At 38.8% G+C, this 27,313-nt stretch overlaps 2 protein-coding genes across 22 annotated transcripts in view; one reads left to right on the top strand and one right to left on the bottom strand.

Moving 5' to 3' along the window:
* Positions 1-3,632, bottom strand: part of C15H9orf85 (chromosome 15 C9orf85 homolog) — an 867,064-nt gene extending 863,432 nt beyond the window's left edge. The window contains exon 1 of the mRNA XM_050760928.1: positions 3,623-3,632. The gene's annotated coding sequence lies outside the window, so the exon portion shown is untranslated. The remainder of the gene's footprint in view (positions 1-3,622) is intronic.
* The window catches only part of TRPM3 (transient receptor potential cation channel subfamily M member 3), a 1,017,461-nt gene that overhangs the window by 423,795 nt on the left and 566,353 nt on the right, over positions 1-27,313 (top strand). For 6 of the 21 annotated variants that reach the window (XM_050760894.1, XM_050760892.1, XM_050760889.1 and 3 more), the window contains exon 1: positions 494-4,158. The exons of 8 other annotated variants lie outside the window; for them this stretch is intronic. In XM_050760894.1, the coding sequence (XP_050616851.1) occupies positions 3,982-4,158 (177 nt within the window). In that variant the 5' untranslated portion in view covers positions 494-3,981. Of the gene's footprint in view, positions 1-492; positions 4,159-27,313 lie in introns of those variants that run through there. 7 more of the 21 variants (XM_050760902.1, XM_050760903.1, XM_050760900.1 and 4 more) reach the window with 3 other exon arrangements.

Below are 27,313 nucleotides of genomic sequence, written 5' to 3'. Positions count from 1 at the left end.
GATGCACTATATCCATATATTAGAGCCTGAAAATATATGTACAGTTGATGTCCAGATACCTATGAATTTTAATGTTGCAATAATAAACTCTGAAAAATTACATTGCAGCACTTTTTTTTAAATGTTGTTTGCAGAAAACACTTCTCAGAGGGAGGCTTTTGAGTTCTCTGTACTACCTGGTCACTGTGTCGTTTCCTTTCTGTTTTCTTAGGTTTTCATGGGTCAGTTCCTTTTATATCCAAAAGATATAAAGAAGACAGTGTGCAAGTGGTACAATACTATATGGAGGGTGCCATGATTTTTTTTTTTTTTTTTTCGAGACAGAATCTCGCTCTGTCGCCCAGGCTGGAGTGCAGTGGCACGATCTCGGCTCACTGCAAGCTCCGGACCCGGGTTTACGCCATTCTGCCTCAGCCTCCCGTGTAGCTGGGACTACAGGTGCCCGCCACCATGCCCGGCTAATTTTTTTTTTTTTTTTTGTAGTTTTAGTAGAGACGGGGTTTCACCGTGTTAGCCAGGATGGTCTTGATCTCCTGACCTCGTGATCTGCCCGTCTCGGCCTCTCAAAGTGCTGGGATTACAGGCGGGAGCCACCGCGCCCGGCCGCCATGATTTTTTTTAAGAGAAGGAACGTGGTTTTCAAAAGAAAGAATTCAGAAGGTCTATACAATGGCCCCCTTGTTAGTATTGAGAATGAGCTCAAATTTCATCGTGATTCTTTGGTTTAGTATCATTTACACAGAAAATAAAAAGGGAAGATAATCAGTGGGGACTGGGCTTTTCTGTAGCATGGGAGAGAATTAGAGTTGGTTCAAAGGCAGGCTTTGGAATAGAGAAATCTGATATGCCCCGCTTGCTATTTTTTAGGATACTGAAAGCTCGTATGACTATGTCAGAGTTTCAAGCTGCTAGAATTTGTTCTGCAGATGTGTAGACAACCACATTCATAAGATTTATAGGTAAGCACTTTGAATTTGTGAGGTGCTAATATCTGGGGCTGGGCTTGCTCCTCTCTGCATTTTTTTCCTCATTAGACTTCTCTCTAAAACTGGGGAAGGGATCTTCTATGTGAAAATATAATTTCTTCAAAGTAGAGAGGAGGGTCTTGAAAACCCTTCTTTAGATGTTTTGATAGCAAACAGTTCTGGCACAAAGCACCCCAATGATGGGAGAAAAACCGCCTCTCATGCACTGTCATCCTTCTTTGATCTTTACCTCTTTTGCAGTGTAATCTCCAAATCAATTCCCTGAAGGTTTTGTGCTTTTCTCCTCTAATTGCCATTAGAGAGGGCTGTGAATCCTCCTACTTCCTCACTCTGCATAGTTTCTAATGTTCTCTTTGACCAAAGTTATTCAGTAAAATTAAAGGGGATAGGAGAATCAAAGGCCATGTGTTTTCAGAATGATGCTGTCATTTTTGTGGGGTCCTTACCATTTTGAAATAGTTCAGGGCAGGGGGTTGGCAATTGTGCAGTTTTTCAGCATTTTCGTGGAGCAGAGATCTCACCACCTCAACAGAACCACTTAAGGGCATTCGTTTAAAAGCTTAGAAAGGCTGGAGCCTTCCTCACTAAAGGCAGCGTCTTGCAACCTGATGAATACCACACTGCGTGAGGAAACCCATGCTGCCCTTGCAGTCTCCCACCTTCCTCTTTCCCCATTTATTAAACTCATGGTAACTCACAAGAAGCATTCAGTTTTAATTTGGCTTGCTTGACTTCATTACCTCCTACCATATGTATGCATGCTTAATGAAAATTGTCAGTGGGCTTCCAGCTCAGACTCAGCACATGCTACCCAGAAGATGGATCATGGTACATGTATTTAGTATATGCCAGGCACAGTTCTAAGTGCTTTGCCGATATTAGCTCATTTAGCCCTCACGTAGGCATGTGGGTTTATTTTAATCTCCATTGTATGGATAAGGACTCCAAGACACAAAGAAAGTAGGTAAATCTTCCAAGACTAGCTTCAAAATTGGAATTTGAACCATGCAGCTTGATTCCAGAATTCATGCTGTTAACTACTACATCAACATCAGACCAAAGTAATAATCTGAAAGAAATGCTGAGCATTTCTTCTTTGAAGTCTTTAACTCTTATGTAAGATTAAATTACCAAAAAGCAGAGGCAGTGGTTTTATTCCTAGAGTCCCTTTTGAAAGAAATAGGAGACAAGAGAAAGCTTGTCTTTACAGCCTAGTAGACTGGTTTCAATCCAGACTCCAGTTATACTAGTATGTTAGACTTGTTACTAATTTCTCTAGACCTCATTTGCTTAATCTGTGAGGTAAGGATATGACCATAACACCTACTCCATAAGGTTTCCATGGACATAAACCTATGCAATGCATTGTGCTAGGCGATACACGTGAGCCGTTAGTATTTTAATACTGCCTTCAATCCTTTGTGGAAATGGAATAGTAACAGAAAATGAGTCAACTGTGTATCAGATCGATTAAAGTGATATTGTTTGATAGAAGATAATCAGAGACATAAATTTTATTATACAAGGTAGGTCAATGATCTGTCTTCCACAGGTGAACTAGTTTTCTGCAATATCTTTCTTAAATTTGTGACACAAGACCATTGTGAGTGAAATGGTGCTGTAGCGCAGTGTGTCAGGTGTTGATTTCATGCTGGGGTGGGCCTGTGTTGTCCCAGTTCTGAATTACAGCAGTGTATCACATCTGCTTGCAGCGCTCCCAGTTCAGCTTCCGACTGCGTAATAGTCATGGAGCTGGGATTTACCAATCTCTTCAAGTTAATTAGAAATGGAAAATCAGCATAGTCATAGAGGAAAAAATAAATAAGATGGCGATGCTCCAAGGATGTGGGGATTCTCCCCGATAGGAGTTGTCAGGTCAACTGCTCCTACTGATGTCTGATGCCTGGGGGGAATGTGGGAGCCGAAGAGGGGTTGTGTCAGGAACTCCCTTCTCTTCTCATGCTCCCAACTTACCTTCTCTATGTGAAATTATCCAGTTTCTACCTTCAAATTGAAAAGCTGTCCTTTTTTCTCTCTCTCACCACAGGAGTCCTAAAGACTATGCATTCCAACTCAGCAACTATTTCATAAAGCCTCCTTAGAAAATGATGGGGGTGGAAACCCCACTTAAGGAAACTCCCTTTTTTATAGACAGCATCCCAGGTGGCACTTTAGGGGTTAAACTTGTGTTACAGAGAACGGGTATCAAGTGGCTTTCCAGGATATAACCCCCATTTAAAAACTGCCATCTCTAAAAGGTGAGCCAAATGCCCATTAGTTTACCCTGCTTTCTATGAAACGAACAACTCAGTGTGTTTGAGTTTGCTTCTGTCTCAGTGTCTATCATCTATACAATGAATTATCAGGATGAAGACTGTCAATCACGGTTAATAAAAACCTCAGAACACGACAAAGATCTCTTTTCCTATAGATGTATTTGATGATAGCCCTCACTTTATTATGTCACATAAATCAAAAAGGAAGCATTTATCTCATGAGGAGGCACCCCTTCTCTCCCTGTGTCCTCGCCCCTCCCCCCGTGCCAGTTCGCAGTCCCTCAAAGATGCTTTGTGCAAGAAAGTGCAAGTTTCCCGTTCTGGCTTTATTTTTGTTCCCTTTTGCTCCCCTCCTGGCTCCCCCCCAAACCAGGCTAGCAAAGCAATGGCCCCGGTTCCCCCCCAACGCCTGACCTGCGTTTACTGGGAGGAGAGCGGGAGAGGGAGCGCGCATTCCGGAGCAGGCTGCTTTGACTCCGACCACAGGCTGTTTTGTGCAGGCTGTCCCTCTCCTTCAAAACCGTGCATCCCCTCCCCGAAGCAGCAGGCAGTGTGCCTCCATTCAGCCACATTTGGTATGCATGAGCACGGCTGCAGAGAGAGGGGAGGTGGCTTTCTTAAGAAGGTTCAGGGGCTCAGGCAAGGCTACTTGACTAGTCTTCCAAGTTCCAGGAAGCCTCTACCCTGATGGAATTTGCAGGTGTGGAGATGACCATGGGATGCCAGAGCCGTGGGGGACCGTTTATTTTCTAGGCATTGCTCAGGTTTTCAGTTTCTTGTTTTCCTGGTGGAATTTGGAAGGGGTCATGAATCAGGCTGATGCTCCTCGACCCCTAAACTGGACCATCCGGAAGCTGTGCCACGCAGCCTTTCTTCCATCTGTCAGACTTCTGAAGGTACTGTAACTTGCAGCCTTGAATGGCGCTAATTATGGTTTTCAGGTTTAAATACCCAACTTGGGGACTTGGGCTGGGACGCACCTTTGCGGGAGCCTAAATGCATGCAGTACTGGCTCTGTGGTCCGTGGCTGGAGAGAGGTTCTCAGTACTCCTCCCCTCCCCCCACGCCCCCCACCCACATCCCGTGGTGTCAGAGACAAGAGGCTGGTGCGAACCACACTTGAGAAGGAGATTTTGATCTCAGAGAATGGGCTACCTGGTGCTCCCCCACCCCTTTTAACCATTCCTAAAACAGAATTAATTAACTTCTTTGGGAGGGTGGGAATAGTAGTGGAAGTGAAATCTCTCACTCCCTTGTGTTTGGCTCCTGGGCTTTTCTTTCTCTCTCCCCGGGGAAGCCCTTCGACCCACTTTCCCTTTAAATGGAACCTGAGAGAACAAAGGATTCTCCTCATTAATTTAAAAGCTTTGTGTAGTTAGGTGGCCAGTCAGGTGAAGACGAACAAAGAAACAGCCTCCTCAGATAGTGACTTTTTTGGTGCCCTTGTTTTTAGAAAAGGCATAAAAATGTGGGTCTCCGGAGTGGAATCAGTAGTGGGAAAGTATTGTTAAGCATATATTGTATGTCAGCTCTCTCTCTAGCTGTGAGTCACACAAAAGAATGGCACTACACCTGAGCAGGAATTGCCACCGTGTGTCTGCAGCGCTTCTCTTTCCAGAAGCACATGCATTAAAGATACTGAAAAAGTCCATACAATTGTGTACCAATCCACCTTCATGATCTTTCTTGTGGGGGTGGGGAGGAACACAAATTACATTTAAAGGTGCAGGAAACAGGTATTTTTGCCCAGCAAATAGAAGGTGGTAACACTTAATAGAGAAAAATGCATATCTCTGATGTTCTATATCCATTTGAAGTTAAAAAAGGCAAAGTTCTTAACTCACTTTTCCTGAGTATATATGCCCTTTTGATTTAATGACCACTGAGCATTGAGTCCAGAGGGCTACAATGGAGAATTAATGAATTAGCCCTGAATACATTACACTTGCAGAATTTTGTTCTGAGGCTGTGTTCTGGTTAGGTTAAGTTTGATGTGGACAGTTAGTTCCATACAGCTAAGTGGTGCCTCACAACAGAGTATTACCCCTTGCCTGAGTTTTCCTTATCTTGTTAAACACCAACTGGTATTAACTTTCAACAAAGGCTGCCCTAAGTGCTGTTCAAACTCCCATCATATGGTTGTCATGGTGATGGCTTGCTTCCCTAGGGACTATTTAGGAGGAAAGGCAGGTTTGGGTATGGTTAGTAAAAGAGACTTTTCCTTGGATATGTGTGTTTTTGCTTTATTGGAACAACATGTGTGATAGGGCAAGAAAAAGAATGAGGCCAGAGAATTAACAAATCGTTGTACATTTTCTCCAGAATCACTAGTGAATCAAGAGTCGGGGCAAAGAATGGGCATATCTAAGTCTCACTGAAAAAATTCAACTGCAGTAATTCCATGTGCAATGAGAAATATTTTTTCAGTTAAAGTCATGTATCAGCTCTAACCCAAAATAATGCTTTTTAACTCTTCTTGACAGATACGTGACTATCATTCTCAATATATTATTAATTAATATTCTAGTTTTTTAAAATGGAGAACGTTATTCATTTAATAGTCACAAAACCAGCAGAGAAGTACCTACCTGAGGTACTTCTTTTAGGAGAAGCTGTCTTTTTAGGAGAGCTCTGTCATCTTTTTTAACTGAAAGTACTGTCCATACTATCTATCAGGAGACATTGTTAATGCTACAGCAATACTTTCATTGGCATATAGCTCAATCTTACCCCATCCTTTATTAAGTGATGCTTTGTAATAATTTGTTGAATAAAATGCATTACTGTGTGTCCTTGTTTTTTCCATATCTAAAAGACAGGATGGAACCTTACTAGAGAACTTTTTTCCCAAATGACATCTGTATTTTTGAAAGATCATAGCTATCCTGTGAGACTTCAGATATTGAGCACATTTCAAACTCTTAAAGAAATAAAGTCATACCAAGTTCTTTCAGCAATACTTAGAAAGAAAGAAAAGCTGCTTTGGTATATGAGCAATTGTATTATCCACTCTCTGGCTGTGAATGCTATGTGTTCTTTTCCTCTGTATTGTGTTTGTCCTGTGTTTGCTTTGCTAGTTCCTGTGTATTCTTGCCCTGGTTTTATCTTTCGAGTAAAATGTAAGTTCATGAGTCATAATTTGCATATTTTGGTAAATGCTCTTTCTGGTTTAATCTAGAAATGAAATATTTAATAACAGTATTTCTTATGTCCCTTCCTTTCTTTCTCCTCCCTCCCTTCCTCCCTCTTCTCTCTCTTATTCCACCTTCCTCCATACTACCACCACTATGTTAATTTGATGGATGGATTCTCTGGGAATCCAGTAGATTGTTGAAATCTTAAGGTAACAAAGCCAATTCTCCTATTCAACAGATAATTTTTATTCCTCTTCCAAGCATTGTTCTGATATGACCTGCCCTCTCACAGTGCCCTACGTGTCAGTAAATGCAGTGTAGGTCCTGATGGCTTGATTAGATTTAGCTAAACTCTGATCAGTCACCATTTCTGACAGACTGGACTCAAGCCAATTTCCCTTTCTATCCTTTTCCTTAAAAATGTGTGTATCTTTGCTAACTTACTTTGGTACCATGTTAATATTTAGAAATGGCTTCATAATCCTATTTCCTTATTTTCCATTTCCTACTAGAAACAGGATACTACAGAATTAGAAGGGGAAGGCCAGTATCTGAAGCATGAATTAAACCCAATGAGCATTGGAATATACTTATTATTCCTCCTGAAAGCATCTCATTTGTTGTTTTGTCCATCTCAGAGCAAATTTTCAACATGCCAACAAACTCACATTTTGAATTTGGGGTTGCATTTGGAAATAAAACTTGGAAATGAATTTCTGGACAGGCACACAATGATGATAGCCAAAAGACAGAGCCTGTTTTCAAATGGGTAAATTTCAAATGGGACCCTTTCCAAATCATTTCTCTTCTGTTGTCGTTTGCTTTATTCTTATGTGTTTCAAGATTCCATCTTACTATTAATCACAAAAAAAGTCAAGTTTATGTCAGTGACAGAATGTTCTTAGCGTATTTCATATTCATTATCAGGTCTATCTTTGCCATTGTTTTATTTGGAAGATTTTATTTTGGTAACATATTGAATCTGAAGATTATTCTTAGGGCAGAGAGTTTTATGTGTATTGAAGTCTTGGTGAACTTACTGAAGGGAAGGCTTCTGAAAAATGGGTTGCATTGGGAGAAAGGAAAGCACTGTATTTGTGACAGATTTTGGAAAGACATTTAAGTCAGTGTGTTAATGAAGCCCAAATTATTAGTATCATTTTTAAGACTTTCGGATTTTTATATTGAGAAATCATAAGACTTTGCTCACTTTAAGCGATGTCAGAAATATAATAAATTATATTCTGGAAAAGTCAACCTAGACATTGGGTCCTAATTCCATTGTGTTCCTAACCAGCTGTGTGACCTTGGGCAAATTACTTAATCTTTCTGTAACTTGATGTCTTCTTTAAAATGAAGGGTTTGGGTCTTGACTGGATTTAGATCCAAAGTCCTCATTCCCTATGCTGAAGCCTGCTATGCTCCTTGGGCATCGAAGAATGTTGTCTATTTGGACTGAAAGAATTGAATATTAAAAGGGAAGAAGGAAATGGGTACAGTGAACAACAGTGTTTAAATCATATTAGGTTGGTGCAAAAGTAATCATATTAGGTTGGTGCAAAAGGTTTTTAATGGCAAAAACCACGATTACATTTTCACCCCTAGAAGACCTTGTCTGCTAAGCTACAGCATTAGACCATTATCTTGAAACTAGGGGGAAGGGGGAGGCAATTAAAAGAATTTTTGCAACGAGGTGACCACCAGATTTAGGTATTATATAGTTGCTCTGGCTGTAGTGTCTAGAATGGGTGAGATGATGCAACTGGAAGCTGAAAGATTACATTAGAGGCCTGGGGAATTGATGAGAACCTGGCTAAGGCAAAAGTAATCAAGGTAAAATAAACAGGGCCTTGCTAAATGGACTAGTTGTGGTGGAGAGAGGAATCTAGGATAACTTCTGAGTTTCTATCTTTGCTGTAGGGTTGGGTGGTGGTCTCAGCATTTAAGAATTAAGATCCTGAGAAGGAAGTACGGCCATTCTCACTTTGCAGTTCCTCTTTTCATGGGCTAGAAAGGGAATTTCAGTTTTTGACTCTAGTAGGACTGACAAAAGTAAAGAAAATTATTGCTTATCTCACTCATCTCATTAATGAGGATGAGCCCCATTGAGTGTCCAATAGCAGAATTCTTTGAAGTAAATAATAGTCAGTAATGTCACTGTATTTTTGTTATATACCCTGCCTTCTGATGAAACTATGCAGAGTTTTACATAGTAAATTCCCTTTTAATTTTTTTGGAATCTAGTCAAAAGCCCAAACTCTTACTTTTTATCCTTTCTCTTTTTAATACAGAAGTATTACTTAAAGTAGGTGACAGAAGAGAATTAATTGAAGGAGAAATGATCAAGTTAGGCAATCAGATCAGCACAGATTCCACCCAAGTGCTAATGTTTTACACGTCTATAATTCCATATAATGGTAACCAATGTTCATTCTATTGTCTGTGGAGCAAAGTAAGATCCAAATAACCAAATGTATTTGTTCTGTCTTCTATAGTTGATGTCAGACATTCCAGGAACTGACTTCCCTCTGGTGTTCTCAAACTCTTCAAGGAATAATTACTTTGACATTTGTTTCAATTGTATTTTAAATTTATGACCTTCAAGTTGTCCCATTCACATCTAAAATTCTGAATCTTTACAAGGGAGGTAGAATAATGTCAATAAGCCAGAAACTTGGCTTAGCCCGGACAGGGTACTCCTGAGCCACATGCTAGGGAGCAACAGTTAAGTTTCCACCACGAGAGAGGAAATAGACACCCATTATGTCTAGGTGATTGGCGGATCCTGGCAAGCAAGGCCAGGAAATCTGTAATGGACTAATTCCATTAAGTGCCTTGAAGATGGGAAACTTGAAGAATAAACTGCTTTAGGAAAACATGGTGTATTGTTAGGCAGAATTTTAATGGCTACAAATAAAAGAAACTTCCCGTCTTTCCATCTCAGCCTGCCAGCCTCAGATTCCCTTAAAAAAAAAAAAAAAAAAAAGTGAGAAAGAAAAGAATAGAAGAAAATGGGACCAAACTAGAACCCAGGAGAGAGGGAAAACTGTCTGGTGTGTATCAAATGGTGGCTTCGACTCAGGCTGCTGAACAGTGAACCATGTGACTTGCCTTTTTGTGAAATGTTCCTCAGGCAGCTTAAGGGAAATTCCTGAGGCAACAAGAAACCCTCCTGTCTCTCTGGAGAGTTCTGTCTCCTGATGACCTTTTTTGTGGAGGCAAGAATGAAAATGTGTGGTCACTGGGGAGTGAGGAGGAAATGGCTGGGACAGCCAAGTCCAGGGGCCACTGCACTCTGGGATGCTTGGAGGCACAGTAACGCCCCTGGCAAGGTCTGTCTCAAGGGAAAGGGCCCTGCTGTCCTGGCAGATGACTTCCTGCAGGGAGCCAGGACTCTGCCTACCCAGCAGAGGTTCCACACCCTCCCCTCTGCTCCTCTGCTGGTGTAACCTCAACTGGCTCCAAGTTAATTTTCAGATCATATTTTTTTCTCCCTTTCCATTATCTAGCATGAAAAAGAGTTTTACAGGCTGTGACCAACAAAACGTATTGAAAAAATGTTTAATGAATGGACAAACAAACACATGAAAGATATATGAAATACCAAGAATGCTTAGAACCACTTGGGGAGCTTGTGAGAAAAGCAAATAGTCAGGGCCCACTCTCGGAGGTGTTGACTGAGTAGGTAGGTGGTGGGTTCAGGAATTTGCATTTTCACAGTTCTGCCAGTGATTCTGAAGTCCAGAGATCTTGGAAGGACCCCACATTGAAAAACGCTGCCATAGATTCAGCTGAGCTGGATGGAAACTTAATTCAGCGGCCCCTCTGATGCTGGCATCTGGGAAGAACAGATTTTGTGTTAGTCGACAGTGGGAGCAAAAGGTTTTAAGAAACAGTTCTCAGGTTTTCAAAATGTAATCATGAAAGATCATTAACAGAAAGAGAAGTAAAATGAGTTCAGCTGCCCTGCTCTGAGTTCTAGATGATATAATCTGAAGAAGTGTTTCTCCCTATTTCTTTTTATTTTCTGTTTATATGATCATTTCTCTGTATTTTTTTCATGAAAATTTTTAGTCACATGATGTGAAATTTCAGAATTTTCTATGCTATTGAACTTATATGGAAATATGTGGTTGTGAATGAGAGCTCCTTAAAACAGTCTTCATGGTCAAGATTCTGGAATATCCTACATATGCCTCCTTTCTTTATTCCACTATAATGAATCACCCTCGGGCTTGCAGTGGTCACTCAAGGGCATGTCCCTTAGATTCCAAGGTATGTGATAGGCTCAAGTGAGAAGTGGCCGTTTCACTTGGGGGCAAAGGCCTAAGCAGCCATAAATGATGCCCATAACTCTACTCCCCCACCAAACCACCTCCACCCCACAACCTTCAAAAGCTAACCAACGATTCTGGACAGAAAGGAGGAAGAAGAGAATATTTAAGGCTTTCATTTGGAAAAGCTTAATTATATTTACAATTAATTTTATACTTGGGAAAATTTTTAAATGCTGCTTAATATTAAATATTTACTATGAAAAAATAGAGTGAACACAATTTTCCTGGCTCTTGAGCATGTGGCAAAGATACAGTGCTGTGACTGCTAGGGTGGGGTGTTTAGGTATAACAGAATCTCTAGGAAGGGCACACTTAGATTTTATGTTTATCACACAGAAGATTTGTGTTGAACAGTCTGTGGGAATTCTGATCTAACCATTGGTTCTTCTCTTCTTCATTTTCAGAGAGACATGCATAGGAGTGGAAGTTTAGGGATAGCTTTGATCAGTTTTATTTCTTTTCCCCCAAATAAGTAAAGATTCTTCAAGGTTTAATGCATAGGTAGACAGACGATAGATAGATAGATAGATAGATAGATAGATAGATAGATAGATAGATAGATAAAATAGATTAAATAGATAACTGATAAGGAAGGTAGGAAGAATTCTTACATTTTACATATTGAATTGTCTTACCTGAAGAAAGTTTTATCCAACACAATGAATCCTTGAAGCAGTGTTTCTCAAAGTGTGATCCAAGACTATCTATGATAGACTCAGATGACAGTGACTTCACATAGACCTACTAAGTTAAGCCCCTGGGTGGACCTTGCAAACCTGCATTTCACAAACAGCCCAGATCAATGTTATGCACTTAACATTTGAGAATCTCTGCTTCTAAAGTGTAATGCTTTAGTGAAGAGATGTTGGCTCATTAAAATTAGGCCTCTGGCATGACCAGGCCTCAGTATCTGATTTTTGTAGTTAAAAATTGAGCACTCAGTATCTCTCTATATATTTATATAGGCTTAAAATGTGTCCACATCTTTAAAGTTCTCATACTCACAGAGCATTGAATGACTTTTATGATTATTTTTTAAGGGATCATGCAGGAAACCTAATTTAGATGCCAAAAATGTGTAGTAGATAGGTAGTATTCTGGATTCAAAGAAAATATGGCATGTCAGCCTCACTTTTTGTTTACTTTAGGAGACTATACACTTTCAAGATTAGAGGCAGAAAAACTTTGCAGCAGAGAAAACACATTAAGCGTAACTGCTGCCCTAATCAAGTGGCCATTGCTGAATCAAACAAGCCTCCCTCTTATCTGCTCCTTTTCCTCTATACTATCTTCCAACTGCTAGGATCACCCATTCACCACATTGCCCAAACTGGAAAACCTGGGTTTGTGCCTTTTGCCTTGTTTTCTCCCATCCTTATGTAATTAGCCAATCAGTTCTGCCAGATTTCCTCATAAGTATATCTCTGTTCCACCCCCTTCTGTCTATTCCTAGTTCCCAAATTCAGTCTCTCTTTTTCTTGGGCCCAAAATACTACAGCTGCCTCCAGTGTTGTCTACTTCAAATCCATCCTTCCCACAGCCACCAGAATGGTCCATTTAAAATGCAAGTAAGACCAGGATGCTGCTGTGTTTGACATTCTTCAGTGATTCCTCGTCTCTTGCAGAATAAAGCCTAAGCTCTTTGGCATGGAATACAAGACCCAAGGTGATCTGGCCTTCGCCTACTTTGCTGCCTTCTTACCTTGTTTTTCCCCTCCTCAAATCACAGAATTCCATATAGCTGGATTTTTTGCACGACTTAATTCTACTGCCTGGAAAACCTGCACCAGACCTTCTCCTAGCTAACTCCTGCCCATATTTTAATGCTCAACATAGGTAAGTAGGATGAGTTCAGAAAAATTTCCCTGAATCCTCTAAGCTAGATAAAGCTCTCCTCTCCTGCATGTCCATAAACATCAGTGGGTATTTCTAGCTTTACTTTTAGCGTGTTGTGGTATTATTAGCTCTTCCAACTCATTATGAAAATCTTCTTGAAGTTGAGAGTCATATCTTGTTCAATTTGGTGTGTGTAGCATTTAGCAGAGAGCCTAGGATATCTTGGGTGGTAGATGAATTACATTTGAATAGGTAAATATTGGAGAAAATGAGTGACTGTGCTTTTGATTAGTGTTCTGAAGTTGCTAGAGGAACCAAATGATATTATAGGGGCTTGGTAATTTTTTTGTGTGTGATTAAAGAATACCTTGAGCTTGAGATGATTTAGTTCATAGATTCCCCAAGTTGGAAGATTAGTTAGGGAGTTGAACCAATACTTCGCGCTCAGTGAAAGTGACACAGAATAAAATATGTACTCAAGGAAGAATCTATGTAGGTAGCACCAGATATCTGCTTTGATAACATTCACTGAAAGAGAAAGTGAGAGATAAAAATTATCTCATCTATTGATCATGTTGGAGAAAAGGCATTTCTTAATTTGGTGATATAACATACTTTAATATATTTCCTTTAATATTATTGACTGGGTTACATTGTAAAATAGATAAAATAGTATTGGAAGAAAAACTGCACTGTTAAACTTGCTGGGGCCACCCTTGCTTTATCCTCTAAATATGCCTTTGGAAAATGTCTAGAGATAACTGTGTAGGCACTACCCAAATGAAATATTTTGGTGTTTCCATGTAAAGGTAAATGTGACTTAGGATTTATTTTTCTGTTAATCATAGATCATTTTATTATATCATGTATCATGGATCAAGGTCAAATAGGAATCTTAGCTGATCAGATTCCTACAGGGAAAAAATAGATCAGAGTCAAAATAGCTTTCTTATGGAAGAGATCAGAATTATTAGAAAATTATACTACTGCTTATTGGTTAATAATACATGTGGCTGGAAAGAAGGTAAATAACTATTTGCTGGCATAATCTCTGTGATAATCTTGCTAGAAGAAACTATTGGAAAGAAAGAGCTATCATACAGGCTTCCATAAGAAATATTTGCTCTTTTGTGCTAGTCCACAAATAAATGATGACTTGAACATTTAGGACCTGGCAGATAAATTTGCAGAGTTGTTGAAAGCTTTGGGCTAGCCTAATGATGTTTCGTTAAAACAGGATTTCTCCGCCTCAACACTACTGACATTTGGGGCTGAATAAGTCTTTGTTGTGGGGGACATCTGTCCTGTGCTTTGTAAGACATTTATTGGTAACTAGGTTTCTATTGAAACATACCAGGAGCACCCCCCTGCCCCGCAATCCCCATTGTAAAAACCAAAATGTCTCCAGATATTGCCAAATATCCTTTGGCGGGGAGGGGCAAAATCACCCCCAGTTGGCAACACTGTTTAAACATTTCCCCTTGAAAATAGATATTTTAACAGTTGGGTACGTAATTGGTTTTGCTGGAATCCCAAGAGATACTTCCTAGTGATAGGAAGGGAATACTTCAACTTTAGACACACTTTCTTTTTCATTTTACAAGAAATTGAAATTTAACTTACAGTTGGGAAATTAACTGGTCCAGTTTTATTCACTAAACACAGACTAAGAAATCATTTTCTCATCTTATTGTCAATCATCTCTTGTAAGAAAATTGAATGTAACCAATTTGTCTGAAAGTGTTTAAATGTTCCATATATGTTGTTTTGTGAATCAAAAGTGGAGCATATTTTTCAGTTTGATTGATGGTATCCAGTGAAATGTTTAATTTTTACCATTATTTTGTTCTGTAATAACTTCTACTTAGAACTGCTTACGAATAATGTGGTATACATTTCATTTCAATGAATATCTCAAGACAAAATTTTTATGTGACATTAGCTCATGTGAGCAATCAAAGATTTTGAGACAAAATCTAGTCTTTTATACAAGCAAGCTGTATCATTTAAGGATGAGTATAACTACAACTAATTTCAATCATTTCAGCATGATCAAATGGACAAAAAAAATGGAATTTCAGCTCTTAATTAATTCTGCATTAATTAATATACTAGCTGAGTTACCAAGAATGAGTAGTTTTATCTTTCAATGCTTCAGCTTTCTCATCTATAAAATGAGAGAATAAGGTTAGATCAGGGTAGGCAAGGTTTGTATAAAAGGCCAGATTGTAAATGGTTTAGGCTTTGTGGGTCATATACCCTCTGTTGCAACTGCTCATGTAGTCTATTGCAACTACTCTGTGGGTCATGCAACTTCCACTGCCATACTCAATTCATATTACATTGGAGCATGAAAGCAGCCACAAACAATACACAACAAAGGAGCATAGCCGTTTTCTAATAAAACTAATTTATGAACACTGAAATTTGAATTACATATAATTGTCAAATGTCATAGAATATTCTTATTTTCATTGTTTTCAACCATTCTAAAATGCGAGAACTATTTTTAGCTTAACAGCTGTACACAAGAGAGGCAGGTGGTACTTGGCCTGTGCTCCTCAGTTTGCCAACCATGAGATGATCCTTAAGGTTCTTTCCACCCTTAACATTCTTGAATTTACTTTGGAATGACGGAAAGGTCATTTGGATGTTCCTATTTGTCTTACAGCTGCTCAGTGTCTGAGGGAAATTGAGACTAAACCGTTCGTGTTTATTGGGGAGCAGTATGTGGTGGGCTCACTATCTTATGAGGGGTAGGAGAATACGTGTTCTCCCTCTAAAAAAAATTGATGCGGTCTCAGTTCTTCAAGAGATGTCATTATTCACAAAAAAATATATATTGAAATGTACAGGGACTGAAAATGAAATGATAATAAAAGCTTAACATTTGAAAGGTCCTTTTCAATTTGCAGGGTACTTTCCTTTACATCAAATGAAATGAGCTTCATAGCAATGCTATGAACAAATGTGGTGGGTTCAGTTACTCCTCTTTATAGCTGAAAAGATTCTGGCCCAAATAGGTTAAGCCACATATTAAGGACTTTTCTAATTCCAAACTCCTTCCCTGCAGTCCTCTGCCTCATGTGTTTGCCTCTGTTACTGTCTCTCTTCAGCTGAGGCCCAACTAGATTATAGAGTTATATCATGCATTAATAATAGACATTGGTAGATTATCTAGGTACTTGACTACAGAAAGAATGAAATGGCCAATTCTTAAAATGATTATTGACAAGACAGAAAACTTTTCTGAGTCTTAGTGTCCTCCATTATAAATTGAAATAATAAAAATACTGTTTTGTATCATTCATAAATTAATGTTTGTGTTTGCATATAGTTAGTATGCAGTTAACACAAATTCCATTCCTTTCAACCTAATAAAACAAAAGTGATGTAATGCAAATTAACAGAATTCAAGGTGTCTTTTGTAATAAATTAGACTCAGGGAATGCATGTTACCTATGTGCAACTGCTTTCACTTTGGAGTTATTGTAGATTGTATTAGTCCGGATTCTCCAGGGAAAAAAAACAAAAAAACAAAAAAACAAAAAAAAAAAAAAACAGAAGCAGTAGGATGTGTCTATATATTGAAAGAGATTATTTTAAGGAATTGGCTTATGCAGTGGTGGAGACTTGACAATTCCAAAAGCTGATGAGGGAGGCCAGCAGGCTGAAGACTCAGGAGAGAATTGCAGCTTATGTCTGCTGGAGAGCCAGAAAATTTTAGCTCAAGTCTGCTGTAGAACCAGGAACAGCTGATGTTGCAGATAACATCTGAAGGCAGTCTGCTGGCATTCCTTTTTGCTTGGAGGAGGTGAGCCTTTTGTTCTATTCAGGCCTTCAGCTTACTAGATGAGGCCCACCCACATAATGGAGAGTAATGTGCTTTACTCAGTGTCTGCCAATTTATCCAAAAATACCCTCATAGAAACACTCAGAATAATGTTTGACCAAATCTCTGGGCACCACAGCCCAGAGAAGTTGACATATAACATGAACTATCACCTAGATAATTGTTAATCAACTCCTGGTAACTTAAATAAAAATTTTCCTCTAAAGTTAACCTCTGAAATACCAGTGACTGAAATGAAGTACAGCCACAGGGAGCCAGACTTCTCTGTTATGGGGCTCTGGAGTCTCTCATTTCTGCCTCTTTTGGCTCATCTACTTTATACTTTTCTTTGTTAGTTAGCTTCGTCTATTATTCTGTATTCTGCTAACACTTGGTATAGCGCCCAGTTCCTTGTAATCTCAAAGTTGCCTTCCATCTCCTCAGTTTCTCTCTCCCCTTCTCCTACAGAAAATCTCATTAACCAAGGTTGGGTGAGATGTCTATCCTTGTTTATTTAGCTCTGGTCAGAGAAATAGAGTCACAAGATATAAAAATGCTCACCTAGACCCATTCATCTAGCAGGTGATATGGAGCGGGGGAACAGCCTCTCTTAGCAAGGATGCAGGCACAGTGCTAACTCAATTAGCGTGAACTTCCTACACATAATAGCTTAATGGTTCTGGAATCTACCCCGACCTAGAAGGCATGGCAAGCCATTGAAAACTATGATTTCACTCTGCAAGTGATGATAAACTATTTTTCTATACCTTTTGCTAATATATAACAAGAGGAAATGGAGTTCAACTACAGAATCTGATTTTAGGTGTACTATAAAGACAGTATTTCTGATTAAGAGACTTAGAGAGTCTGAAAGAAGTAGAAGACTCTCCTTCACTGGAGGAACTTATTGAAATCATGAGGAAATGCTTTTAGAGTCCCACCCTGAGATGGCAGGATGGGTTCAGATGTCCTGGTAAACGCCTTCTTGAGTTGCTCCCATTGTTCATGGTTTCACCACTGACAAAAGGTTCCACAAGCTTTGTCAACTCTTCTGGTTGACTGAAATTGCAACATCCCAAATTTATGTCTTTGAAAAAAGAAAGATAATAGCACATTGTTTGGAAGTAATGCCACAGTAAAATAAATATGGGTTAAAACATTTTTATGATTTTTGAAAATTAACCATGTTTAAAGGAGTTCAGAATAAGAGATTATGAATTTTTCAACCAAATATTCCTGCTTTCATTGAAATTTTTCTGAAGGACAATAGTTCATACAAATGTAATACAGTCAAATGAGCACTGTTTTGTTTTTAAGTGTATAGCAATTCATACATCAAAACAGCAGTATAAAATTAACATTTCATCCCCAATTGATTTACTCTTCACATACTTACTCATTCTACAATCATCTATTGCTAAGTGTCAGAAACTGTACTAGGTATTAGACATTCAAAGATGAAAAGAACAGGCCTTTGATCAAAAGGAGCTAATATTGGAATTGAAGAGACAAAGAAATTGGAAATAACAATATAACTTGATACATGTTTTCATACTGCTGAGCAGGGATAGAAACACCAAATACAGGCTGGGAAGATGGGCAAGGTTTCCTTGAAAAGGTTAACTCTTGAGCTGAGTACTGAAGGAGATACCAACTGGAAGAAGGGGTGGAAAAAACTATTCTGGATTAAGTAGAGTGGTGCAGTACAGGCAAAGGCAAGGATGCATCCTAGAGATTATTGCTCATGGTGGGAACTCCCTTGAAGGGATGAAGTGTGAAGTAGAGAGGCACGTCGTGGGCGGAGTGGGCTGAAGAGAGTGGCATGCAGCATAGGGACTGCATCTGTGCAGGGTCGGGGGTATATTTATAATTTGTACTGCTTTGATGTACAGCTCATACTTGTTTAACAGTCTGCATAGTTTACGTTGCTCAAGTTGAAGTGCAATGCGGCCACCTCCTCACCCTCTGCCTCAAAGAAGCTCCGTCGACAGCATCATTATCCCCAGCTGTGCAAATGCAGAAGCGAACCCAAATTCATTAGTCATTAAATGTGGGAATTGCTCAGCCACTGCAGGATGCTCTATTAAGAGGGTTACACTGTAGGAGGGATCTTCACTTCTCTTTCCTTTTTTTGTGCCCCCTGGCAAACTCATTTTCCATATCCAAACAACTTTGCAAACTGTCTCATTGTGGAGAAACATTTTATCCTGTTTTATACATTCAAAAATGTTTTCATCCAGAATGATAACAGCCTTAAGAGAATTATAGTAAACAAGAGCTATGGCAAGAACATCTTTCTTTTGCTCTGGACAGCTATGAAATGTTAGGCAAAGGGAATAAAGAGCAGTGTTAGTCCATTTTCATTGCTATAAAGGAATACCTGAGGCTGGGTAATTTATAAAGAGAAGAGGTTTATTTTGGCTCATGGTTCTGCAGGCTATATAGGAAGCTTGGGGCCAGCATCTGCTTCTGGTAGAAGCCTCAGGAAGCTTACAATCATGGCAGAAGGTGAAGGGGAAGCAGGCCTGTCAAAGGCAACAGAGGGAGCAAGAAATTGAGGGAGGAGATACCAGGATCTTTACACAACGAGATCCGTGAATGCAGAACAAGAACTCCCTCATTACCGTGGGGAGGGCACCAAGCCATTCACGAGGGATCTGCCTTCATGACCAAAACACTTTCCACCTGGCCCTGCTTCCAACACTGGGATCGTATTTCAACATGAGATTTGGAAGGAACAAACACCCAAATCATATCATGAGCATTACTTTGAGTTGTCAATAGTGGCATATCACTGAGCAAAAGGAAAGCGTGTGTTTTCAGATGTGTCCTGAATAAACACAAAGATGAATTCCGGATATCAGCTCTTTACATCTAAACTGACTTTTCCAGTATAATCATCTTCCACCATCCTGTAAAAGCCGCTAACAGGTATCCTACTTAAGTGAACAGTGGAACATCATCAAGAAAACCTTCTTGAATTGAATATAACTTACAGTAGAATTTGTGAATTTTTTCTATAAGCTCAATAATATTTTATAAATGAAATCACCCATGTGACCACAACCCGTATCAAGACATATTAATTGGCATCACCCTAGAAAGTTATTTGGTGACCTTCCCCAGTTAATACCACAGCAATCACCACCACCCAAGGTAACCACTGTCAGATTTCCATCCCTGTATTGTATGTGTGTGTGTATACACGTACTGTGTTCTGCTTATTATACTATTTTGACATCTTTAAAAGACTTTTCTGGCTGAGAAGAGAATGCCCCTCCTAGGGCTAAACCAGTTCTTAGAGATAGCATGGTTTAGCCAGGAGCATGGCTTTGCTGTACAAACTAACAATCCAGAGCCATGCCTCCTCTATCTGGCCCTTACACCCCAGACACAATATTCCTCTACCTTAATCATCCCAAGGCCAGGTACCAGGCAACTAGGGACCACTCCTATAGCTTACAGCCCACTGAAATTATTCAGAATAGCCAATCCTAACATGATTACCCTGCCTGCCTCGCCATTCTCTAGGAAACCCCAGTAAAGACTGGGGTTTAAGCTGTCCTGTAGCTCCCATCTTCTGCCTCCTAACCACCCTGGTGTTTTTCCCATGTGACCCTGTGTGGCATACAGTGCCTCCTATCTCTAGGACTTGGAAAGATAATTAACTTTGTTTTCCTGAGTCTCTCCTGTGCCTCCTCTCATGGCCACACCTGATTGGCCATCACATTAAAGTATACAAAACACACTCTGTATTAGTTTTGCCTGCCTAGAACTTTGTGTAAGTCAAGTCATACAATATGTACTCCTGTGTCTGCCTTCTTCCACTCAACAAACTCCTAAAACTTGTTCATTATCTTTTGTCTATCATTCTGTGCATATGTTGTATGAATACAGCATAACTGATTTATCTTTTTTCCTGTTAGTAGACATTTGGGTTATTTCCCATTTGGGGCTCCTATGAATAAAGCTGCTATGAACATTCTTGTTGGACAAAGCACTCATTTGTCTTGTTACATACCTAGGAATAGAATTGCTGGATTACACAGTAGGTATATGTTTGACCTTAGTAGAAACTGCCAAAGAGTTTGTCAGAATGATCATACCGTTTCCTACTCTCTTTAACGTAAAATATAAGCGTTTCAGTAGTCACACATTCTCACCAATTGGCATTGTCTTTTTTCTTTTTCTCTTTTTAGTTTTAGCCATTCTGTAGAGCTTTTCTCATTGTAATTATAATTCACATGTCCCTAATGAGTAATGTGATGTTAAATTTCTCATACAGAAATATCTTTAAAAACAATAACAGCAAAAAAACTTAATGGGTAAAGTTGAGCAAAGAGAGAAAGAAAATGAAGTTTTATTGAGTTACTATTGTGGCTGGAAACTAACATGCATGATTAATATGTTGTTATTTATTTATATGTTTTTTATTTATATATGTTGTTATTTATATGTTGTTATTTAATCTTCAATAATGAAGTCTTCTTATCTCCAGTTTTCAGATGAGGAATTTGTGATTGAGACAGGTTGAATAAAGCAGGAACAGTTTAATAATATTAATTACTTTTCACTGTGGTGAAATAAGTTAATGCACCCATAGTTCTGAGAATATGCCCTAACACATGAGAAGCATTTGACATGTTTTTGCTGTTTTGAAACATAATGCTACAAATTGTAAATAAAAGCAAATTAGCTCATGGATTTTAAGGAAAATCAGTTTAAAGTAGGCTGTAGATTTAACTATCTGAAGTTACCATCAGAAAGTTTTACAAAATGTTGGCTGTGCCACAGGAATGTGTCTGTATTAGTAGTAGTGGTCACTCATAAAGAGTTGCTAAATGGGATGGGCATGGTGATTCACACCTGTAATCCCAGCACTTTGGGAGCCCAAGGCGGGTGGATCACTTGAGGTCAGGAGTTCAAGACCAGCCTGGCCAACATGGTGAAGCCCCATCTCTACTAAAAAATGCAAAATTAGCTGGGCATGGTGGCACGCTCCTGTCATCCCAGCTACTCAGGAGGCTGAGGCAGGAGGACGTTGCAGGGAGCCGAGATTACAACCATTGCACTCCAGCCTGGGTGACAAAACGAGACTCTGTCTCAAAGGGATTGCTAAATGGGCCGGATTATCTGCTCCATTATTTCACAGAGCTTGATGGACAGTGTTTTGATGGAAAGTGTCCACATTTCAGAAAGAGGGCATAGTCTGTTATTAGTTGATTGATGAATTTGTGCCTTTAACCAAATGTCCCAGGTGCATGCTATGCATGAGATGCCATACTGCATGCTGGAGATGAAAACTTGTATGTAATTGTGGTTATCCTCTATGGATATCCTGTATGGTTATAGGAAGAAAAGATAGTCTTTGGGAACATGCTTTATCTCCCTATCCAACCACATTTACTTCTTTAATCAGTTATATTTAGACCACCTTGAGTGGTTTTGAACACTTACTGGGTCATTGTTCTACCATCTTTGTTCCAGGACTCTGCAGTCAGCAAGATATTTTTTGTCTCTTCTAAATAAAATTTTAAATATCACAATGACACAATTTACCAATATTTAATATTAATTTTTCCTTCAACTTTGACTTCTAAAATCTCAGACCTTACTTGGCAGAGTTCTCAAATAAATAATCATATTTTGACCTCAGCAGGTTGAGAGACTAGCTTTCACAGGATACTCAGGTAATAGGAGAGCATGTACTCATCACTTTGTTCTAAGGTTCCTCTTTCAATTTTTCCTTTTCTATTTTTAATAACTTTCTTTCTTTTTACCAAAAAGAAAGCATAGTAGGGGTATTTACTTTGGTTGTAATCAGAATTCAAGAGAGAAATATAATACAAGTGTTTGAGAGAGTTTCAAACACTCAATTCAGCATGTGATTTATTGAGGATGGGCATTTTTAAATGACCACAGTGATTATCCATTTTATTTATTTACATAAATCTTATGCCAAAGAGGATTTGAGATAGTGATTTTTTACTTAAACTAAAAAGCGACTTCTTTGATTAACTAAAAAAAATTTTTTATCCCTCCACATTCTGTTCACGAACAAATATTGAAAGAAGGTAAATATGTCTGGTTTATCAGGAAATGGCAAAGCATATGTAATTGACTCAGAACTAGAAATCAATTCAATCCAATAAATATTTTTGACCATGTCCCACATTTCAAGCTCCATGTGTTACATTAGCAATACAAAGATGAAAATAGCATAATCTTTACAGTCTAGGATCTAACCAACTAATGTGAGGAAATTGACATGTACAACTAATCATCATGCTTTCTAATAAAAATGTAATAGAAGAACATACCAGATATTTAAGAAAGCAGTGTGTGAAACAACTAATTTTGCTTGAGGAAAAAAGTTAACTATAAAAGGGATTGAATTTGAGTTGGGCAAATCTAAAAGATGGTTAAGATTTCAATGAGGAAAGAAAGAGATAAAAGACATTCCAACGAGAAGAAAGAGCATGTGCAGAAGCAGCGTGGTGTGAACAAGCATGGCATGTTGGGTGATTTTAAATTGATCAGGGTAGCTGAGTAAAGTAGGCATGAGGGAAAAGTAGGCAGTGTGGCATAGGCTAGGACCGGAAACAGGAAGGACCTCATGTGCAATGCTCAGTAGTTCGAACTTTTACATTTTAACATTTTGAAATGTTCTTAGGGGAAAATGTGTTCAGCAGATATCTACAGAAATCAGCTGTGTGACAAAGTCTGGACTAGGATCTAGAAACTCAATGACAAGTAAAAATTCATTCTCAGCCCTTAGAAATCCCAAGTAGAGCTAGACTAACATAGAAACAATGGTGATTCCAGGACAGGTGGTTTCAATATGATGGGAGTAAGAAACATGAAGGAAGGCTGTGTTTGCTCTGCATCTGAAAGAGCACATTTTATTAACTACCAAGGTAATAGTGATTATGTGAATAGCCAAAAATTAATGTATCTGTCATGTCATTTCTGATTTTGCTTTGGTATGGAGAGGATGATTAAAATATATTTGAAAAGAAAAAAGCATGCTGGAACTCCTCTTTCACAGATTTGTTGTTCAAAGCACAGACGTACTCCTCTAAAAGGAAAGCTGGAATAGAGTTGATTTAATTGCTTCTTCTGAATGGCCCAGAGACAAAGCTGTTGGACTTCATGGCCTTAACCAGTTTTGCTATCAATAATACAAGAGATGGATGCTTAAATGTAGCTTTCTCACAGGGGAAATGCTGTCACAGGAGCCAATGACCTAAATTGTCTTCAAACATCAAACTTTCTAAAGTGAAGAGGACACATCTGCTCTTTGAATATTAAACTAGTCACTAAACTGGGTCAGAAAGCCTACAAAGAGTGCATTTACAACATAGAAAGTGATGTCTTGGATTTTCAATACCTTGAAGAAATTAAGTTTATTTCCTGTGCAAATTGCTTCCGATGAAAGATTTTTTTGTGTGATACTCACCTTTGACAACATAGCTATGTGCCAATTTTTACTGTTCCTTAACTGAGTTTGAATTAAGTCTTTGGGAATTAATCATTCCATCCTACCTGTACTCCCTGTACTCTCCTAGCCCTGTCTTCCCTTACACATACACACAAAATTCAGCCTTCCCTTCGGTCATTAGAAACAGTCTTAATAATCATTTCAGATTGCTTTGGCACATTTTCCTACATTGGTTTCCATGGAAGAAGGAAATCAGTGAGGACTAAGAGAAGACTTGGGTTGAGTGATTTGGTTGATCAAGAGTGAGTGACTGTGGAGGTATTGTGGGTGTTCAAGAGAAAAAAAAAATCCACAACCATCTCAAGAGCAGGGATCATGTCTTATTTATGGGTTATTCCACAATATCCTGAAATCACTGATGCTCATTTGTTTCCTGAATGAACGAGTAGATGAGTAGTCAGAAGTAGAGGCATTAAGTGTTATTATTTCAAGAGAATAAGCAGTGGAGGACAGAGAACTTAGCAGGTGGATTTCTGGTGTGGCATGGCCCAGAAGAAAGGTCTATTTACGTTTTAGATACATGAGAAAAAGCAAGTAGAGAAAGAGAGATTTAAAATGCTAGCATGATTTGGGAAGAAGAAAGAATAAGTCATGTCCCTTGCCAGGATAGAAAATGTAACTTATACTCAACCCGAGATCCACGGTGCATTTGTGTTACGACTCTAAGCTTCCTTTCATTCATTCAATATTTAATAATAGCTATTATTTATTAAGCATTTACTATGCGTAAGGCAAAGGGGTTCTCTTGCAAAGGAGAAGTCTAATGGGAAGCACGATATAAATATTCGTTGAATAAGTCAGTGGGTGAGGAGTGAACTTCATCTTCAAAGATGAAAGGAAGAGCAGTTAGAGGCAGAAGGTTTCTGATGGGGAAGGAAGGGAAGTGGAGACTCTTATGCTTTAATCGTCTTAAGATAATCATAGTTAAGATTTAGGAGATGATTACTGTATGCCAGGTAGTATGTTATACATTTTACTTATATTACTTCATATATACCTCCCAGGTGAGTTTGGGTTAGTATCCTCATAATTCGTAGTTAAGGGAACTAGATTTATTCCTAGAGTTAATTAGACTGAAGGATCTATTGTGATGAGCTAGGATTTAAAATTAGAGATTCTGCCTCCAGAGGTTATCACTTCCTGAGAGTGAAGGAATGAGGCTGGAGGTTTGAGCATCCTTTAGTTCTAATTTTTCAATGGTTTCTTATCTTCTCATGCTTATATCTTTATTGCTAGATGGATTGTATACTCATTTAGGGTAAAGACATTGACTTGGCATCTTCAAATCTCCCTCAGAGACTAACAAAATTTTCCTGACTCCTTGTAGTTGATTGAATATTTGTTTATTAAATTACTTGTTAATCAATGGAGTTAAAATCTGAGATATAAAAATCAGGAATCAAAAATCAGAAAAGAATTTATTTTTGTAAAACATGATGAAACAGAAATATATCTATCCCTTGAGATGTGACTAATAAGATCTGAAGTCAGACTGTGTCAGGAAAAACTTCTAAAATGAAGGCATGTACAACTTCTTTCATTGTAAAAATACTCTTATTTTTAAAAATAAGAGTATTTAAAAATACTCTTATTTTTATGTGTCTACAGTATACTGTCAGACACATAAAACAATCAGTATACACCAATAGGGAGATAGGATGTCATAGTCATTGGGGTTACACTGCATATTCTGGTCTCATCTCAATAACTGGTGACTTTGGGTAAATGACTTACTCTCTTTAAACCTCAGTTTCCTCATCTGTAAAGGGAATAATAATGATACCTCCTTTCTAGGGTTGTTAGGATCAAATAAAGTAACATAAAGTGCTTAACTTTCAATGAATAAAAGAAAGCTTAGCATTATAACACAAGTGTAGAGTGGATCTCAGGTTGAGCATAAGTTGTATTTTCTCATTTTCTATGCTGGCATGTGGATGACTGGCATAATGAGCTTGCCCCCAGATGGCGGGGGAAACCCACCTAAAGGTAAAAATCACAAACAAGCTATTGAATCATTAAAAAAGTCTCACACCAGAGAGGAGGGGTGAGCTGGTATATAACATTGTACCTATCCTGTACCCTTCAAGGAGTTGAGGATTATGAGTTAAATATAATGGTGAGAGGTGCAAGGGCTCTTTTTCTATAAAGTGCCTAAGATATTGGAAGTACTGACTGATATGATCTGAATGTTTATATCCCCCGCAAATTTATGTGTTGAAATTCTAATTCCTAAGGTGTTGATATTAGAAGGTGGGATCTTTGGGGAGGTACCTAGGTCATAAAGAAAGAGCCCTCCTGAATGATATTAGTGTCCTTATAAAAGGCTCCGGAGAGCTGCCTTGCATCTTCCACTATGTGAAGACAGCGTGAGAAGGCACTATCTATGAACCAGAAAGTGGACCATCACCAGATTCCGAATCTGCCAGTGCCTTCATCTTGAACTTCCCAGGCTTCAGAAACATGAGAAATAAATTTTTTATAAGCCACCTAGTTTACAATAGTTTGTTGTAGCAGCCCAGATGGACCAAGACATCAGCTAATACTGCTTTGGCTTCAGTGTCATGGTGTGAAGCCCAAGTATTACGGAATAAGCACTTCTCCCTCATGTGAACAGTGCAGTCTGGCACTGGCACCATGCTAATGGCTTTGGGAGAGAAGGAAGTGTGGCAATGCCTAGGGAGGCATGAGTATCAGTCCCTGAATGGCGCGTCTGGATGTAGTGACATTTGTGAAATGCTGTCATAGGTTTCACTGGCCACTGAAATTTCTAGGGGGCTCCAAGAAACCTTTGGAGAACACTTGACGGGGAGGAGTAATCTTCTGGTTTTTGAGGTTATAAACAGAGAATTATGCTGTAATTATATCCATACATTGACTACTTCCAGGCCAGTGTGGTCAGGGGAATGGGAATTATCTAGAATTTTAGGGCAGAAAAGAATGTAACCGGTCATCTGGTCCAATTTTATTTGTTATCCTGAGGTCTAGAGAGGCTAAATGATTTTGCAAGACCACATATAGCATGATCTGCTTAACAAAGCTTGGATGATAGGGGAGCATTCTCCACTTCATATACTCACTACTTACTAGCATTGTGTAAATTGCAACTCAGCTGAATAGTGTGTGAAAGTAGTTACATTAAACCAGAAAACACCAGTAGGAACATCCCAGTAGCCTGGCTTGCTCTGTTTCCTTACGTGTATCTGCTCCTTTACCTCTCTTCAAGTTTGGTCTCCAGCTAACAGGGGATATAAAAACAAGCTCCATTAATTCCTTCACACTAAATAAATACATTAATGTTGAGGTGCCAGTAGGTTCACACTGAGAATTGTTGGATTTTACTGCTTATTTCTCAGTGGTTGCTTTCATTTTCTTTTTGTTACTTTTCTGTTTGGGGTTGTGTCAGTAGTGGAC

The sequence above is a fragment of the Macaca thibetana genome, chromosome 15, assembly GCF_024542745.1.
Source record: "Macaca thibetana thibetana isolate TM-01 chromosome 15, ASM2454274v1, whole genome shotgun sequence".
NCBI classification, from domain to species: Eukaryota; Metazoa; Chordata; class Mammalia; order Primates; family Cercopithecidae; genus Macaca; species Macaca thibetana.
The sequence above is the reverse complement of the archived record's forward strand: the minus strand, read 5'-3'. Positions and strand labels throughout refer to the sequence as shown.